Source organism: Drosophila rhopaloa, unplaced genomic scaffold, assembly GCF_018152115.1.
Source record: "Drosophila rhopaloa isolate 14029-0021.01 unplaced genomic scaffold, ASM1815211v1 contig_159, whole genome shotgun sequence".
Taxonomy (NCBI): Eukaryota; Metazoa; Arthropoda; class Insecta; order Diptera; family Drosophilidae; genus Drosophila; species Drosophila rhopaloa.
This window is the reverse complement of record NW_025335038.1, coordinates 980,465-996,409: the sequence shown is the minus strand read 5'-3', so window position 1 is coordinate 996,409 and position 15,945 is coordinate 980,465. Positions and strand designations below refer to the sequence as shown.

Sequence of the window (15,945 nt, the reverse complement as noted above, 5' to 3'; positions counted from 1 at the left end):
ACATTAGCTTTCTCAATGGGACATTTATGTCATTAAATCTGTAGATTCAAAAACTTTTTTTTTTGTTTTTTTATTTGTGAACTAAAAATACAATTTTTTTTATATTTTTTCAAAAAAAATTTATAGACTTAAATGACGCTGACTGATATTGATGCAAATAAAAGGATTCTCACTTATTGTTAAAATTGTTGTGGTGGAAGTACCACATCAACTACTGTACAACAACATTTTAAAAGTATTAAATTAAAAAAAAAATGTTCTTTCATATTTTTTGCCCAAAATATTTTAATGAGGCTGCATTTCGTTTGAATAATTCGATTCAAGAATCGTTGAAGTTGATGTTAAGGAGTCCCAGCTGTACAAGCTTAATCATGAAACCCTATTACCACTCAATTTTCCTCAAGTTAAAGAACATTCGGCTTAGTGAAATGCGATTTATAGATGTTGGACTGTTTATATGTTTCTGTGCGAGTCCAAATGTGTGTGCTTGAGGGTGTGTGCTTGTAGGGTTCCTGGCTCATCGCAATCACTTCGGATTCGAATTCGGAGTCATGAAATGGCAAAAGGAAAGGTCATTTTCTTCGATGCTCCAGCTCGTTTCTAAAGGTTGCCAAGGGCTTTTACCCCCTGCGACTGCCACCGCCGCCGCAAAAAAGCATTTGTGGAAAAGTTTCCTTGGCTGGTCAGTGGCGGATAGCTGCTGGAATATAATATAATAGAGTCGAGTCATCGTCAAGCATCCGAGCATCCGAGAAAACCCGGAGTCCCAAAGCGCACAGGCCACCCAGCCCAGAACCACCCACCCATCAGCACCACCCGCCGCAGAGGTTGATGCTGTGGTTTTATACCTTTTCCAATACTTTTGCTTTTATATATACACATACCTAATATATACTAGCTGGGATATATGCTACGTGTGCGAATTCCCACCACCGAAAAACAATCTCGCATTGAGGCAAATCGAAGTGGAAGGGAACCGACCAAAAAATACGAACCCTAACTGAGCGTTATCCATTTGTATCTTCAACTTGTATCAAGACTAATCCATCAAAACGATTTCGACCTCTGCCGGCGTCGCTGCCGACGTCCAAGTTATTTGGTCCCAATCTCAAACCCAATCGCCTACCAAACCGGGCAGCGATACTTCAAGTTACAGCTATATATACAAGATACACATGGCCACGGTAAATCAGCTCCCCAGCATCTCTAAGATATGTGTGTGTTTTGGCTTGGAATGGATTTTCTGTACGTGCGCTTATATATACATTATAGTTGCCCTGGCACTTTGCTAGCTGATGAGTGTCTACAATGCCTATAGTGAATGTCCCAAGAACCCGAATGCGAACCCGATCCAAGCATCTCAGCATCACGACTCGCTTATATGGAGTATCCATAAGAAAACTTGTTTAAATTGGCCCGATGACAAACGAAAATTAAAACTTACAAGCCGGGCCATTCGAGTGAACCAAAAGGCAGGGAAACTCAAGGAAGATCGTTTTCGTGTAAGGGTCCGACTTACCTGAACGGCGTATAAACATTTGGACGATTATTCCAATAAATATTTAACATACAATTTTTAAAATTTTAAATAGTTCAAAAATATTCCGACTTAAATAATGTTTGTGAAAAATATAAAGATACATTTATAAAGATCACTTTTAACGATTTCTAAAAACTATAGTGTTCCCAAACATGGTTCACCCCAATAGCGATTTTAAAATCGAAAGAGTCAATAATAATACCCAAAAATAGATATAATTACCAGTCACAAGCACTGGGTATCATACATATATAAAATATATAGATATACCTGACTCATGCAGATAGATACCGGAATTCCAAGCGAATTTCGTCAGACCCACAACCAAAACCACTCACCCACCTCAAAAGACAGATTCAGATACACACAAACATGGCGAGATGGATGATATAGGAGTGGGAGGGAGGCAGTTTCCATGGCGGGCTCTACGTAAGCCCGAAAACCCGAAAAACCCATCAGAGAGCTCTATGTACAAGCGCCCCAAACTGAAGCCGTAAAAGTAAAACGCACCCCAAAGGTAGGACGAGACGAGATGACAGGTTGGGCTTCGTATTCGTATTCGTATTCGGAAGTCGGATTCTGGTTCGGTTTTCGGGTTCGGTGGGGATTTAGAGTTCGGTTCTTCGGGCATATATCGCCGACGGCTGACAGACGAGACGCCCGACAACTGACACCACCCCCGCTTCTGTCTGTCTGTCTGTCTGTCTATTCGGCGGTTCCACGTTCAGTCGCCCGTTCAGTTCTTGCTACTTTTGTTGTCGCTCTCACTGTTTGTTTTTCACGTCTTACTCCGACGTCTGCGTCGACTGCGGCGCCCTCTAATAGAGTAGAGCTGAGGGCCTGGCTATTTTCTGGCGATATTCATTTTTCGAAAAGTTTTTATACCCAGTAGTCACTTAGTAAAAAAATATTAGAAGCAAATCCTTTGCTTTCTTATTTCTATTCAAACACAAAATTTCATATTGATTGGGAAAGTTTTTTGTTAACCTATTAAATTGTACCCTTAGTTGCTCGCCAAAAAGTATGCTACGGTTTTTTTTTGGCAGGACCTACAATGATTCAGCCCAAGTAAAGGGTTTTCTAAATCACGCTGTTAACCTAAAATTCTAAAAATTCTCTAATATTTTATAATGCTATTTATAACACAGAGTATAAATTTTAAAAATAGGAATTCCGAGTGGTAAGGTTTCAGCAGTTTGACATCATTGCAAATACTTTCTTAGACTGCTCAATTAAATGGTGAAGGTATTAAGTATCATAGGAATAGGACTGTAGGTCTCTCTACTGAACGGACACCTTAGCTTGCGGACAAATCGAGGTATATTATAGCTTGTTAAAGGTATTTTTAATACAGTTCATATTCGCTTGCGATTCAGCTATTTCCGTAGCATCTTTGGCATCCCAGGTCGAGAGGTTCTTGGCATCCAGCCGTCCTTGCCGTCGTTTCTTCGCTTCTTCAGCTTCTGCTGCTGCGCTGCCGGCGCCTCTGCCGCATCGCTGCCACTGCCTTAGGTTTTTGGTTTGGCATGGCTTGTTTGGGATTAAATATTTCCTATAGATGGGAAAAACGAGTCGGTCGGGGTCGTTCGTCGAGTCGTGGCTGTTAGCCGTAGCTGTAGCTGTAGCTGTAGCGATGATGATGTCGCTAGTTTCGTACACTCTGTGCTGAACGTTCGTTGGCGGCGGTTCACACATCGCGTTCCGCAGGTTTTTTCCCTTGATTCCCGAGTGGTTCGAAATATCGTATATATATCGCGGCCATACCCTACTCATAGAGGCCTGGATTTTTAGACCGGTGCATGTGGATATATCGGCGAGCACGCTTGTTTTTCGGTGACACTGGATGTGAGTAGTCCCACTCGGCGGATGGGTGATAATACGCCATGTGAATGGGATGTAAACAAACGGGGTCTTGAGATTCGGTCGCCGTCGCTGCCGACGCCTTTGTTGTTATTGTTGCGGTGTGTTTGTGTGTGCTTGCAATTAAAAAAGCCGCATTTGCATGTGGGTTTGAGTGTGTGGGTGTGCTTTTAAAAAATCCCCGCTTTTGTTTTTATTTGAGTTCCTTAGACCGCGCGGCGGCTGCGAAGTCAACGGCGGCAGAGCGGTTTGTTTTGGTTTAGCATTTGTTTGATTTTACGCGAGTTTATTTATTCTGATGTTTGGCGAGCGAGCTTGTGTTTGTGTGCTTGTGGGTGTGATAAGGGTACATTGCCCGTTGATTTGGCGCCAATTGAATAAACGTGCTCCTCGGGGTGAGAGTCCTTGAAACGGACAAGGACAATTCGAAATTTAAGTGGGTGTGTCAGTGGGGCGGAAATGGGTGTTTTGGGATTTAATGGGGCATGACTAATATGTAAAGCTGCTTACCGAAAACCACTTTATTAAATTGAAGTAGTCCTATTTATGATAAAGTGCCAATATCAATGATGGTTTGATTCTTTGTTTACTTCAGATGCCTATTATAAACATGTTGATATCTAAAAGTACAAAAGTGGTTCATTATTCAAACAGTTTGAATTGTGCATAGCTATTAACTGAAGGCCAGCTTATTAGAATTTATTTGTCTCAAATATTATAATACTATGTCAATACTGATGTGTTTATTAGAATCGATTCAGTAACTCGAAGATTTTTTTGTAGTCAATTTTGAAATTAAATTCTATTTCAAAATGTTCACTTTAATAAGTTTTCATCGACTACAAACATTTTATGTATTTAACAAATAGACCAAAATCAATCTCTCTCAGTCGGCAGCAAAACATCGAACAAAATCTTTTATAAAACCCATATCTCACATTAATGACCTCATAGACATAAAACCGAGATACAAACACACATAATATATGTACCCAGCATAGACATAGTCTGTTTCTTTATTCCCATGAGTATATCTTCCCCCTCAAATCTGAACAAACTTACAAACACAGCGACAGAGACAGACCGAAATTCGAATCATGGCATGCCATGCTATATAACATCCATTTATGCGCTGCTGCTAAACCAGCCCAAAAAGGTCCGACCAAACCACCTTGAGATATAAGATAAATAAGTAAACTCATGCCAGAGCCCGAGCCCAAGAAAGACGAAAACCAATCGCAAAATTACCTGACATCGTGAACCGAGTGAAACCCAAAACTACCAGCTTAATCCCCAGTGCGGCGGGTACGGCATGGGTATGGGCATGGGTATGGGAATCCGGGACGGGGGAATACTTATACTTGCTTATATATAGGGTATAGCATAGAGTATGGACAAAAGGGCGCAAGGCAGAAGGTAGGTAGAACGTATAAACGAACCGGGCCAAAAAACCGAACCGAAAACTTCCTAGGCGAACAATGGCTGGAGATACTGCGATACAGAGATACAAAAGATATGTGGCCAACAAAGGGAACCAGGGTTCGGTTCGGTTTGGAAACTGCAAATGGGATTGGGACTTTGACTGAGACTGAGACTGGGACCCAGACCGGGGCATCATCTTGATGGCTCCGATGATAATGACGCTGCACGAAATTTCACGAAGAACCCAGGAGCTAAGGCAGCCCAGTCGTCGACATAGGCGGCCATTAGGGTGAGTGGGGAATCGGACTCGGAATCTGCAGATTGGGGAGGGAAGGCAAAGAGGAGGAGGAGGAGAGGAGTAGGACTTGGCACGGGGAATCCCCCCGGGGGCTGGCGAGGGACAACTCTCGAGGCGATTAAGATAAAGTGCCAATCGATATAAGGGAAAGAAAGGCAAGAACTGAACAGGCGAACTGAACTGAGCGAGCTGAGATGTCGAGATACTCGTACTTGGAGCTACATCCACGTTCACGTCCAACGTCCGCATCCGATGCTCTGTATATATTTACAGGCGCCACCAAGATAATAGTGGCGTTAACCGAATACCGATTTTCTGCCATTTTAATAATTTATAGAAGAGTATTTTAGTATTTACAGAATGAGAACCTTTATGAAATCGAAACATTATCGAGTTTCAAATAAAACCTTACCTACCTTAAAACGATTTTGACGTATTTTTTTTATTAATTGTTATATATTAATTATTTTAGTGATATTTTACGATACTTTAAATACTTTTGTGCATTTGATCAAAAATTTTAAATTTCAAAAAAACTTACAAAATTTTAAAATGGATTTGAAGACAACAGGTTTCTGATGAATTTTTTTGTTTTAATTTCTTTTCAAAATCCTTGCTCAAATAATGCCCTATAAATCTTGAAAAATTAGGATATGAGGTGTATATCTCAAGAACTTTGCAAAACCCACCACTATTAATTTAGCCGCTGCTGTAAATATATAGCCATACTCAGAGTCTGAGCCATAGTCATAGTCATAGCCATAGCCATAGCAATGGCCATAGCTTGGGCCATAGAGAACGACATAAAAGGAAATATAAAACCATTTATAAAGCGAGTCAGTCAGGGGAGATTTGAATTGGAATTGATGGTGTAGTGCACTCGACCATGCCTTGGTGTGCGTGTGTATATCCATATACACACAGATTCGCACACACACTAGGCCAAGGCATAGACGAAGCGCAGTCGCGTTGTGTGTGTGTGTCAAGGTGCGAGTATCTTCAAGACGGAAAAGTGGAAGGGTTCCTTGGGTTTGGGCTTGGGTTCCTGTTCCTTCGGTTCGTCTGAGTTTGGGTTTCTCGGGCTGCGAAACTTTGACGCTGGCAGCGCTGCTGCCAAGAAGTTTCCGGCACAAAAACTTTGCTCAAGTAGAGCGAACAGCTGCCCGAGGCATGGAAAAGGGACGGGAATCGGAATCTGAATCAGAATCAGCCAGAAAGAGCGATGGAACAGTGAGCAACCCCTAAGCTGGCCAGGAGGAAAAACCCAATTCCGTAAATCCGTGTCAACAACTTGGGAAATGGAAGGAAGCGGGGGAACCACCGGACATAACCTCGAGTTAACCCCCTTGGGATTTGGCCATCCGTATCTTAAAAATTCGCATTAAATCTTTAGCGTTGAATTCTACGATGAGAGCAACAAAGACAAGATTTTCTTTATTAGCAAATCGAAACGGATCCTGAGATAAGCCAGCTCAAGTTGTCTCATAAATTTTAAAAATTGAAAGATAATTCATCCCCCATTTTGACTTTTTCTCATAAACCTTGCCTATCTCCATTCCCATTTTTAAATCCACTTAACTCTTATCAGTTATTAGTCAAAGAATACATTTCTCGAATTTTCTAAGAAGAGTCATTGATTTTGTTGTTTCTTATCTCTGGACAAAGACCAACTTTAACAATATTTATTTCTTTTTTCATTAGCATGTTCTAAATTTAGGAACCCCATATCAACAGATACTCCCCTTTTTCGTGATTATTCTATTACTGTTTGAATACATGGTTCTTAAGAGTCTCTTATTACCATATCAAAGCTATTTAATGGCAATGCTATATAATTTAAAATAAATTGTGTTTATAATTCTTATTAAAAATTATTTTCATTTAATTACCCGGATTTAGCACTTGTTATAGTACAGTGAAAGTCAAGTCATTAACTCAAATCCGAATATAAAAAAACACAAATCATAGTTGTTTGACCCGATTTTAGTGTGAAAAAAAATGAAACGGACATGCTGTTCGCATTAAATCACTTGGATCCCGATCTCGATCTCTGGGGGGCTGTGCTAATCCAAAGACCGGCTCTGACTCAGGCAGGTGGGTTTCGATCCGTGACTCAGCTGAGCTCTACAGATGTACATACATATATCTGTCGCTCCGAAACTCTGGAGGCGTTTGAAAAGGGGTGCGGCTCAGAGTTGTTCGCTTTAGCCAGGCCCCTCTGTTGAAATTACCAGTGGTGTGTATCTAAAAGATATAAAATACAAGACCACAAGTGGGTGAGTGTTCGTGATATGGGGCCCTGGAGGTATGGCTTTGGTTCTGGTTTTTTGGGGGCTGTATCGATTTCCGAAGGCGTACGCATCTCTCCCAACTATCTGTATCTTTTCTCTAGCTGCTTTGCCCTCGTATTCCTCTTGTGCACTCAAACTCTCTGAAGTGGTCGTGCTATTGGCAGATGCTATATGGAGGCCTAGAGGTCGCGTCTATATAAAATACTCTGATATAGTTTTGTGTATCTATACATTTGGGTTGCCATCATTTCGCTGAGTCATGTACTAGAGCTCGAGCTTTTTAAGTCCCATAAGATAAACACTAGTTTGTTCATCGAATTCATTATACATTTATAATAGTTGTCCTTCTCGAAAAGCTGATTCATTGGCATATCTGAGTTCTGAGAAGCTGAGATCAAACGGGGTATTTACCCATGTTAATCATTCAATCGAAAATCAAATTATACAGGTTATTCATAAAAATCACCAAGTTAATTTTCATGTTGTTTGAAATTTAAAATTAATATAAATATCGAAGTAGTTTTACAACTAGCCAACGGCTATTTTCTTATTATTTAGATACGTAAGTGCTTTCCTTTCTTATATCGACTACTAAGTTATTTGAAAAGTAGCTCTTGTTTTACTTTTACTTAAAGCTTTCTTATGCTTTCTACATTAACGGATCAATCCCAAAACATAGTCTTTAAAATTTGAGTGGATATACACCCAATTTTACAATCAAATCTCACATGCAAACACTTGTTGCCAACGAACCGCCAAAACAAAAGGGTTAGAGGTTGCCAGACCGCATTAAATCCAATTAGGCTTGCCACACCAACTACATTCTAACGGGAATTTTCTATGCGGCCAAATCGAAACTCAAGATCTGACAGTTTCCCTCCCAAAGTTCTGTAAACTAATGTGTGAATACCTTCCCTTGCAGATTCCGGTGACGTTGTTTTAATTTTCTTTCCATTTCGTGGCCTGGCGAAGCGTGAGCAACGCCAGCACCTCAACATTTAAGATTCGGGGCCAACAGCAATTCCATCCGCAGGTCGAGATGCCGACCATCCGGCGGTGCTGCATCATTGGTTGTCTGTCCAACTCGCGCCAGCATCCCAGCATGCAGTTCTTCGCCTTTCCACGACCGGAGAATCCCTTCCACAAGCTGTGGAAGGAGGCGTGCCACGCCTCCTTGCGGAGGATTGTGCCCTTCAAGAAGCCGGTGGTGTGTGCCCTGCACTTCGATCCCAGTGTTTTGGGGGGCAGAAGGCTCCAGTCGAATGCTCTGCCCACCCTGCGATTGGAGGTGCCCTCCAACCTGGAGGCCGTGGAGCAACAAGCCATGGTGGAGGAGATCGAGAGGAGCAGGAAGTGCGCCTACATCAATGCGGTGGTCTACGAGTGGCTGGTCAGAGCAAACATAAATCCCCAGCTGCGAGGCAGCATCACCCATGGAATGATCAAGGACAAGGCGGAGAATGCGAGGCAGGTCGTCGGCAGCACCTCCTTCATCGCAGACAATCGCTGGCTGAACCGTTTCCGGGAGACGCACCTACAGGGCTTTGCCCAGAAGCTGGCCAGCAATCAGTTGAAGCCCCTAGGATCCTCCCTGTGGATCCCAGACATTGTCCAAGACCTGGCCCACCTCTTTCCGCCCGCCAGTGCTGAACGAGTCGCGAAGCTGGAGGAGATGCCCGAGCAGTACATGACCTATATGCAGCAGTACGGGGAATACGAAGAGGACGACGACAGTATGGACGTCAAGGAGCAGAGCTACCAGGAGCAACAGCAACACCAGCAGCAGCAGCAGCAGCAACAATTTGCCCTCCAGCAGCAGCACATGGCACAGCAGATGGGTCACCCCTGGCCACCATTTCCCGGACATCCTGGGCATCCTCCTCCGCCACACCCAGGATTCGCCAGCTTCAATGACTTTTACTTCGAGCGGCATCAGCAGCAAATGCAGCAGCAACTCCAGCAGCAGCAGCAACAGCAGCAGATGCAACAGCAGGCGCAATTTCCACCCACCATGCCACCGCAAAGGGAACCCTTTCAGCCCCAACTGCCGCCAAATGTTCCTCCCCAGCGAGCCAGTCCCTTCCAGCCCGTTCAGTTGGCCAAGAGGCCCAAAATGGAGTCACCCGATGACGATGAAGTGCAGGAGATCAACTCGTCGGTCACCTCGCCACCGCTAGCCCTCGCAGAGTCCACTTTGACCGGCAAGGACAGCCGGAGTCCCAGTCCCAAGGAGCAGAATAACAACAACAGCGGGGGAAGGGACAGTGCCAGCAGCAAGGAGAATGCCCCAAAGGGAGGCGGACCGAGTGGCAAGTCTACGCCCGCACTTTCCGCCAAAGGAAAGGATTCCCCAGCGCTAGCTCCGGCCAAACCAGCCTCTGCGCCCGCCTCGCCCAGGAAGATCTCCAATGGAGGAGCAGGCAGCAGTTCCTCTGGCAGCCAATCCAATGGCCACACATCCCCCGAACCCGAGGACAAGAAAGCCTTGGCCATGCTCAAAGAATTGGACAGCTATCACCAGGCCTTGGAGTACCTAAAACCTCTGGAGGACTTCGTGCTCTTCAAAGAGAACTTCCGGGCAATCGGTCTGCTCTCCCAATTGGAATTGGTGCTCCGCAAAGGGGACAAGGCCACTCTGGTCGAGGGTTGAGTAGAATAGTCGAGATGGGTAATCTCCAGGAGAAGCACAAAACACAAATGTGATGAACAGTGTACATATGTATCAAGTAGTATTATTAATTCGTACTACCACCAAACGAGTTGTTTAGGATACGAAGAATCTCTACTCGCATAAAGCTCTGAACATAATTCATTAATTTATTAATTACTATAAGAACATTAAAATGGAATTTTAATAATGATCAAAAATGTTGTTTAATGTTATTTATATTTTAAAAGTGGGTCTTACACATTACACTGAAATTGTTTTTAATTTCTGGATTACCCGCTTTTTATAGAAACGTGATCAGAAAAATGTTTGGAGTAAGTTGCATTTAAAAAATATAGAACATATTAATCTGATTTTTTATTGCCATAATAAACCCAGAAAATCCATTTATATCCTTGAAATCGACCGTTATTTATTGATTACTCTGGCAATGCTGCATTCACATCAGAGTGACCAAGCCATAAAAATACCTCAGGATTATTACCCAAACCACACCTTGGCTACACTCCTCCAATGTTTACGTTTTATAGCAAGAAAATAAATTCTGCAAATTTTTGCTGAGCACAATACCAAATAAAATAAACAACAAATCGGGCACTAAACCGCACAAATGTCGCTGCTGGAGCAATACGAACAGCAGTATGCTTCCTTAATAGCCGAAATAACGGCCCATATTGGACGACTGCAGCAGCAAAGCAACAACAGTGAGTGGGTGTTGATTTTCCAGGGACACTATGATTAGTTTTCACTTTACAATTTACCCCAGGTGAACGCCATGATTTGTGCAGCAAGATCGATGGCAGTATGGCCGAGGCCCAGGAACTGCTGGAGCAAATGGGCCTGGAGGTGAGGGAACTGAATCCCGGACAGCGGAGCAGCTTCAATGGCAAACTGCAGGTGGCCCAGGCGGAACTAAAACGCCTGCAGGCGGAATACCGGATGAGCAAGGATAAACAGAAGGCCCAGGCCAATGCGTTCACCACTCTTGACTTGGGTGACAGCTACGAGGATGTGTCCATAAGCACGGATCAACGGCAGCGCCTCCTGGACAACTCGGAGAGGATCGAAAGAACGGGCAATCGCCTGACTGAGGGATATCGAGTGGCGGTGGAAACGGAGCAACTGGGCGCCCAGGTGCTGAACGACCTTCATCACCAAAGGGAAACGCTCCAGGGAGCCAGGGCGCGTCTTCGGGAAACCAATGCCGAGTTGGGAAGGGCCTCCCGCACCCTCAACACCATGATGTTGAGAGCTTTGAGGGAAAAGGTAGTACTATATGGAGTGGGTGTCTGTTTTGTTGTGGCCGTGGGTGTCAGTCTCTATTTGACTTTTGCACCCAGCTCTACAACATCCGTCACGTCGTAGTAATTTTAGCAGAGAAACCTATTTGTAGCCCAAATTTAGAGGGTATCCATTCCAGTTTCGTGAGTTGATTATTTATTGTTTAGCATAGTTTATCTTTACGAGATATTCTGTGGAAGAAAGCTGCAGGCTTACGCACTAATCTATATACGAAAGGATGGGTTCATTACTTTCAATGCGAATCGTTTAGTATAATTTCGACCTGTTCATTAAAAGTGTAAAATTGAAGCCAAAAATAGGACACATTTAAAAGTATTTGCTTAGGTTATTAAAGTTACATAACCATAAAGTTAATTTTTCTGACCCAATAGCTTTTAAGGATATGACTAAGACCCATTTCGTTTACGTTATTCTTTTGTTAGTCAAAGTTCTTACTGCATACTTTCATTTCCTACATTTTCGTATTGACCCATCCTTATTTACGTGTACAAAGTTTAAATGGTTAATGTTTGGCGTCTGGTTAATAACTAATCCTACTCTATGACTCGTGTTCGCATTCGGGACGTATTTTTCGTATCAATTTAAAATGAACATGTATCAAAAAACAATAAACATAGCCAATAACTGTTAATAAATAAAGGAAACAGTGAAAATGCATCTCTGCATGGGTCATTGAGCCTGGCCAGGATGTGGATGCCTAGCCAAACTCAATGTTCCCCAACTGCTAGCAGCCGCAGGAGGATCCATCCTCCTCGTTGATCGTCGCACTGCTGCCCGCGGTGTCCACCTGGAAGCTCTTGTGCTCCAGAGCCTGCAGCTCCATCTTGGAGCGATTTGCTTGGACCAGTTGCCTTGAGATGTCCTGAAACATTTCCTCCACGCCGCCGCCGCTGCGACAGGAGGTCTTGTAGGTGGCACTGATCAACGAGTGACACTGCTCGCAGAAGGCCTCCACCTCCTCGTCGCTCACCTCCGGCTCCCTGCCCTCCAGATCGCTCTTGTTGCCGCAAATGAAGATCTTGGCGTTCTCCGCATACGTCACAATGTCCAGCAAATGCTGCGACAGCGAGTGAAACGATGCGGCATTGTCCAAGGCGAAGACCAGGATAGCTCCTTCGGCGAATTTGTAGTACGAGGAGGTCACCGAGGCCACGCGCTCCATGCCGCCAGTGTCCCACAGTTGGAGCTATAAATTGTAGGGGGTTTGTTAATGGGTTACCACACACTTAGTAGGTCATATATAATAGGGTACTTCTTGGGTGTATTTAAAACTGTGTTTTTTGGATAGCCAAAGGGATTTTGAATTTGATTCGTTAAAAGATTTGAAAGTGACTTAAATAGAAGATTCGGAAAGAAACTACTATATTGGGACATAGAAAGTCAAAGAACTATAGCATATATCATCGTAAGAGTTCCCGAATAGTAGAATGTTATTCTTGTTACAATGTTACCATTGCTCTATTCTCTACGGGTAACTTTTAGCCAAGATTGCAGTCCTCGTTTGCCACCCAAAACCCACCTTGATCTGCTTCTCATTGACGCTATACTCCCTATCGATGTGGTCCAGTCCCAGCGTGGATTTGCGATCCGTATCCGTGACAAAGGTGTTGGTGGCGAATCGCCGGAACAGGGAGCTCTTGCCCACTCCGTAATCGCCGCACAGGATCACCTTCTGTTTGGGTATGCGCATCGTGGCCATCGCTGTGATTCGCCTTTATTTATGCAAAATTAATTGGATTAATGATAGTTTGATAGTTTTGGACCTGCAGACACAAAGACGACGAAAAAAACAAAGCGCCAACAGCTGTTCTTGCAAAAACATTGCCCATCACAGCGTTGCCAGCCTTTTAAAAGTTATCGAGGCTTGATAATTCTCTTACTTTCATCGAATTTGAATTGTTTTATCAGTTCTGATAAAGATTTGGAATTTAAAAACAGCTGCCCGCCGTAGTTACGATCACAAATTACAAATAATAAACTTTTAGAGGGTCTAGTGAAAAATAATCGTGTGAAATTTAATTAGATATAAATGTTTTGAAAAATAATACTACAAAATGTCTGCAAAATTATACAGGATAATTCAAAAAATTTAAAATAAGCATTTAAAGAAAAATAATATTCTCAAAACAAAATAGTTTTAGTTTTGAGTCCAAAAAATATTTGTCTGTAAATATACATACAAATGTATGTGGTTAATATTTAAGACAGAAGAACTACTTGCGTTAGTTACTGTGATTTTCAGACTTTATAATACCGATCCATGATAAAATGAGGTTTCGCTAAATACTATCAGGAACCAGTTCGATTGATGTGACTATCATTTTTTAAAAACCATTATCTGATGGCTACCGCTACTGATAAAAGCCTACCCTTTAAATAAAGCCACGAGCCCCATTTTCACTCCCAGTTGAAGATGTCGATTTGGCTGGTAACATTCCTGGCGTTTTTCGCCGCCTTGGCGCATGGTAATAATCGTAAATCAAGCGCTATCTTTAAAAAAAAGCAATCGACAGGCCCTGTATTAATAGCTATCTCTTAACGATTAAACTGAAAATAATAGGAAAGCCAGGCTACGGACCTGGCGATCAGGATTGGGGCTACGTGGACGTGCGTCCCGGTGCTCATATGTTCTATTGGCTGTACTACACCACCGCCAATGTTTCGAGCTACACGGAAAGACCACTGGCCATTTGGCTGCAAGGAGGTCCTGGTGCCTCCTCCACTGGATATGGAAACTTCGAGGAACTCGGACCCGTCGATCTGTACGGTGATTGGCGCAACTGGACCTGGGTGAAAGACATGAACGTCCTGTTCATCGACAATCCCGTGGGCAGTGGCTTCAGCTACGTGGACAACACGGCTCACTACACGGCCACCAATAAGGAAATCGCCCTCGATCTGGTGGAGCTGATGAAGGGTTTTTACACGCTGCACCCGGAATTCGAGGAGGTACCGCTGCACATCTTCTGTGAGAGTTACGGCGGCAAGATGGCTCCGGAGTTTGCCCTGGAGCTTTACTACGCCAAGGAGCGGGGAGAGGTGAAGAGCAACCTCACCTCGGTGGCCTTGGGCGACCCTTGGACCTCACCCATTGACTCTGTGCTCGCCTGGGGACCTTTCCTCAAGGAACTGGGCATTGTGGATCACGAGGGATACAAAGCCATCCAGGAGGCGGCGAACTTCACGGCTCAGTTGGTGGAGGAGGAGCGATGGATCCAGGCCACCTATCAGTGGGGCAACACCCAGTGGGAGGTGATGAAGGCCTCCAAGGGCGTGGACTTCTACAATGTCCTCAAGGAAACTAAGGGCGGTCTCTACCAGAGGCAAATGTCCATGACTACCGAAGGTGATCAGCTTATTTTCGAATTAGACCTTTTTATTTAAAACCTGATATTTTGCCTAAAGAACGCCTCTACCGCACCATGGTGAAGTACGATATCGACGAGGATCGCACTAAGTTGTTGGAGGATCTGATGCGAGGTCCGGTGGCCGAAACCCTGGGAATCCCTTCGAATGTCGTCTGGGGATCGCAGAGTGGTACCACCTTCGACATCCATAGAACCGACTTCATGAAGCCCGTCATTCACATAGGCAAGGGCCAAATGATTATATTTATGAGAGATATTCTTAGCCAACTATGTCAATTTTAGTGAACGAATTGCTGGAGAAGACTCCTCTGAAGGTGGGCGTATTCTCCGGTGGCCTGGATTTGATTTGTGCCACTCCGGGTACAGTAAATTGGATAGCCAAACTGGATTGGAGCCGCAGGGACGAATACCTGGCTGCTCCAAGGAACGCCATTTCCGTGGATCGCATTTTGGAGGGATATCAAAAGTCGGGCGGTAACTTCACCATGTTCTGGATCAACCGAAGTGGGCACATGGCTCCGGCGGACAATTCGGCGGCGATGAGTCACGTCCTGCGAGAGTTTACCACTTTTGGATAAATTTGTTCTGTTCAAACTAATAAACTCGGTATACAAACATATGTATACTCACTGTTTTAATTAACCCGAATTTTTTTTTGTTTATCCCTTCAAAAAATTTGTTTAAATGTATTTTTATAATTGCTTATAAACAAAAATTGAGGATTCAATTTTTAAAATATTGAAAGCCTAAGACTGGTTACGTTATTATTACGCAATTAGGCGCCGGCCTAAAACTATTACATAACACAATTAATTTATAAGCTTTTTAAACGGAATCGTGACAGTGAAGTCAGAGTTAATAAGAAATTGAATTTCAATCCTTGAGATGTCAATTTCGTTAATCACAAAATCTGATCAAAATACTAAAATATTCCTCTGAATCCTAAAAAAATTAAAAAGCGTGTGTCACATGGGATGCACTTAGACAGAATGTCGAATGATAAATGGGAAAAGCCCTGGAAAACCCACTCAAGATAACAAAATGCAATCTGTGCGACAATTTTGGCAGACTTAGAGGCTCTATCTAAATATATGACATAGAGATTTGCCAAAAACGGACAAGTGTCAAAAGTAGTTTGAGTAAAAAAGACGCGTCATTGTCCGAGTAAGGGCCATAAATACTCTGCAAACACAACT

General features: G+C 43.4%; 4 protein-coding genes across 5 annotated transcripts; 3 read left to right on the top strand and 1 right to left on the bottom strand.

The window, feature by feature from the left end:
- Nucleotides 1–3,125: 3,125 nt before the first annotated feature.
- On the top strand, nt 3,126–10,261 carry LOC108051604 (probable serine/threonine-protein kinase DDB_G0280133). The gene is made up of 2 exons (XM_017133750.2): nt 3,126–3,385; nt 8,334–10,261. The coding sequence occupies exon 2, from the start codon at nt 8,451–8,453 to the stop codon at nt 10,059–10,061; it is 1,611 nt and encodes a 536-aa protein (XP_016989239.1). The 5' UTR covers nt 3,126–3,385; nt 8,334–8,450; the 3' UTR covers nt 10,062–10,261.
- Nucleotides 10,262–10,580: 319 nt separating this feature from the next.
- LOC108051605 (vesicle transport through interaction with t-SNAREs homolog 1A) lies at nt 10,581–11,449 on the top strand. The gene is made up of 2 exons (XM_017133751.2): nt 10,581–10,783; nt 10,846–11,449. The coding sequence occupies exons 1-2, from the start codon at nt 10,690–10,692 to the stop codon at nt 11,442–11,444; spliced, it is 693 nt and encodes a 230-aa protein (XP_016989240.1). The 5' UTR covers nt 10,581–10,689; the 3' UTR covers nt 11,445–11,449.
- A 44-nt stretch (nt 11,450–11,493) lies between these two features.
- On the bottom strand, nt 11,494–13,198 carry LOC108051606 (ras-related protein Rab-14). 2 transcript variants are annotated; one of them, XM_017133752.2, is made up of 2 exons: nt 12,901–13,198; nt 11,494–12,567 (listed from the first exon to the last, which is right to left on the bottom strand). In XM_017133752.2, exons 1-2 carry the CDS (start codon nt 13,078–13,080, stop codon nt 12,106–12,108), a joined length of 642 nt encoding a protein of 213 aa, XP_016989241.1. In that variant the 5' UTR covers nt 13,081–13,198; the 3' UTR covers nt 11,494–12,105. The 2 variants fall into 2 exon arrangements, with proteins under 2 accessions (XP_016989241.1, XP_016989242.1); XM_017133753.2 differs by lacking the exon at nt 12,901–13,198 and adding an exon at nt 12,634–12,723.
- A 591-nt stretch (nt 13,199–13,789) lies between these two features.
- Nucleotides 13,790–15,387, top strand: LOC108051603 (retinoid-inducible serine carboxypeptidase). The gene is made up of 4 exons (XM_017133749.2): nt 13,790–13,846; nt 13,942–14,727; nt 14,787–14,972; nt 15,032–15,387. The coding sequence occupies exons 1-4, from the start codon at nt 13,795–13,797 to the stop codon at nt 15,325–15,327; spliced, it is 1,320 nt and encodes a 439-aa protein (XP_016989238.2). The 5' UTR covers nt 13,790–13,794; the 3' UTR covers nt 15,328–15,387.
- Nucleotides 15,388–15,945: the final 558 nt, after the last annotated feature.

Excerpts from the sequence above, each read along its gene's own strand:
- LOC108051605 (XM_017133751.2), top strand. The coding sequence starts at position 10,690 with ATGTCGCTGCTGGAGCAATACGAACAGCAGTATGCTTCCTTAATAGCC. Across the intron at positions 10,784-10,845 it reads GCAGCAGCAAAGCAACAACA|GTGAACGCCATGATTTGTGC; the intron begins GTGAGTGGGTGT and ends AATTTACCCCAG.
- LOC108051606 (XM_017133752.2), bottom strand. The coding sequence starts at position 13,080 with ATGGCCACGATGCGCATACCCAAACAGAAGGTGATCCTGTGCGGCGAT. Across the intron at positions 12,568-12,900 it reads TCAATGAGAAGCAGATCAAG|CTCCAACTGTGGGACACTGG; the intron begins GTGGGTTTTGGG and ends TACAATTTATAG.
- LOC108051604 (XM_017133750.2), top strand. The coding sequence starts at position 8,451 with ATGCCGACCATCCGGCGGTGCTGCATCATTGGTTGTCTGTCCAACTCG.
- LOC108051603 (XM_017133749.2), top strand. The coding sequence starts at position 13,795 with ATGTCGATTTGGCTGGTAACATTCCTGGCGTTTTTCGCCGCCTTGGCG. Across the intron at positions 14,728-14,786 it reads AATGTCCATGACTACCGAAG|AACGCCTCTACCGCACCATG; the intron begins GTGATCAGCTTA and ends TTTTGCCTAAAG. Across the intron at positions 14,973-15,031 it reads GAAGCCCGTCATTCACATAG|TGAACGAATTGCTGGAGAAG; the intron begins GCAAGGGCCAAA and ends TGTCAATTTTAG.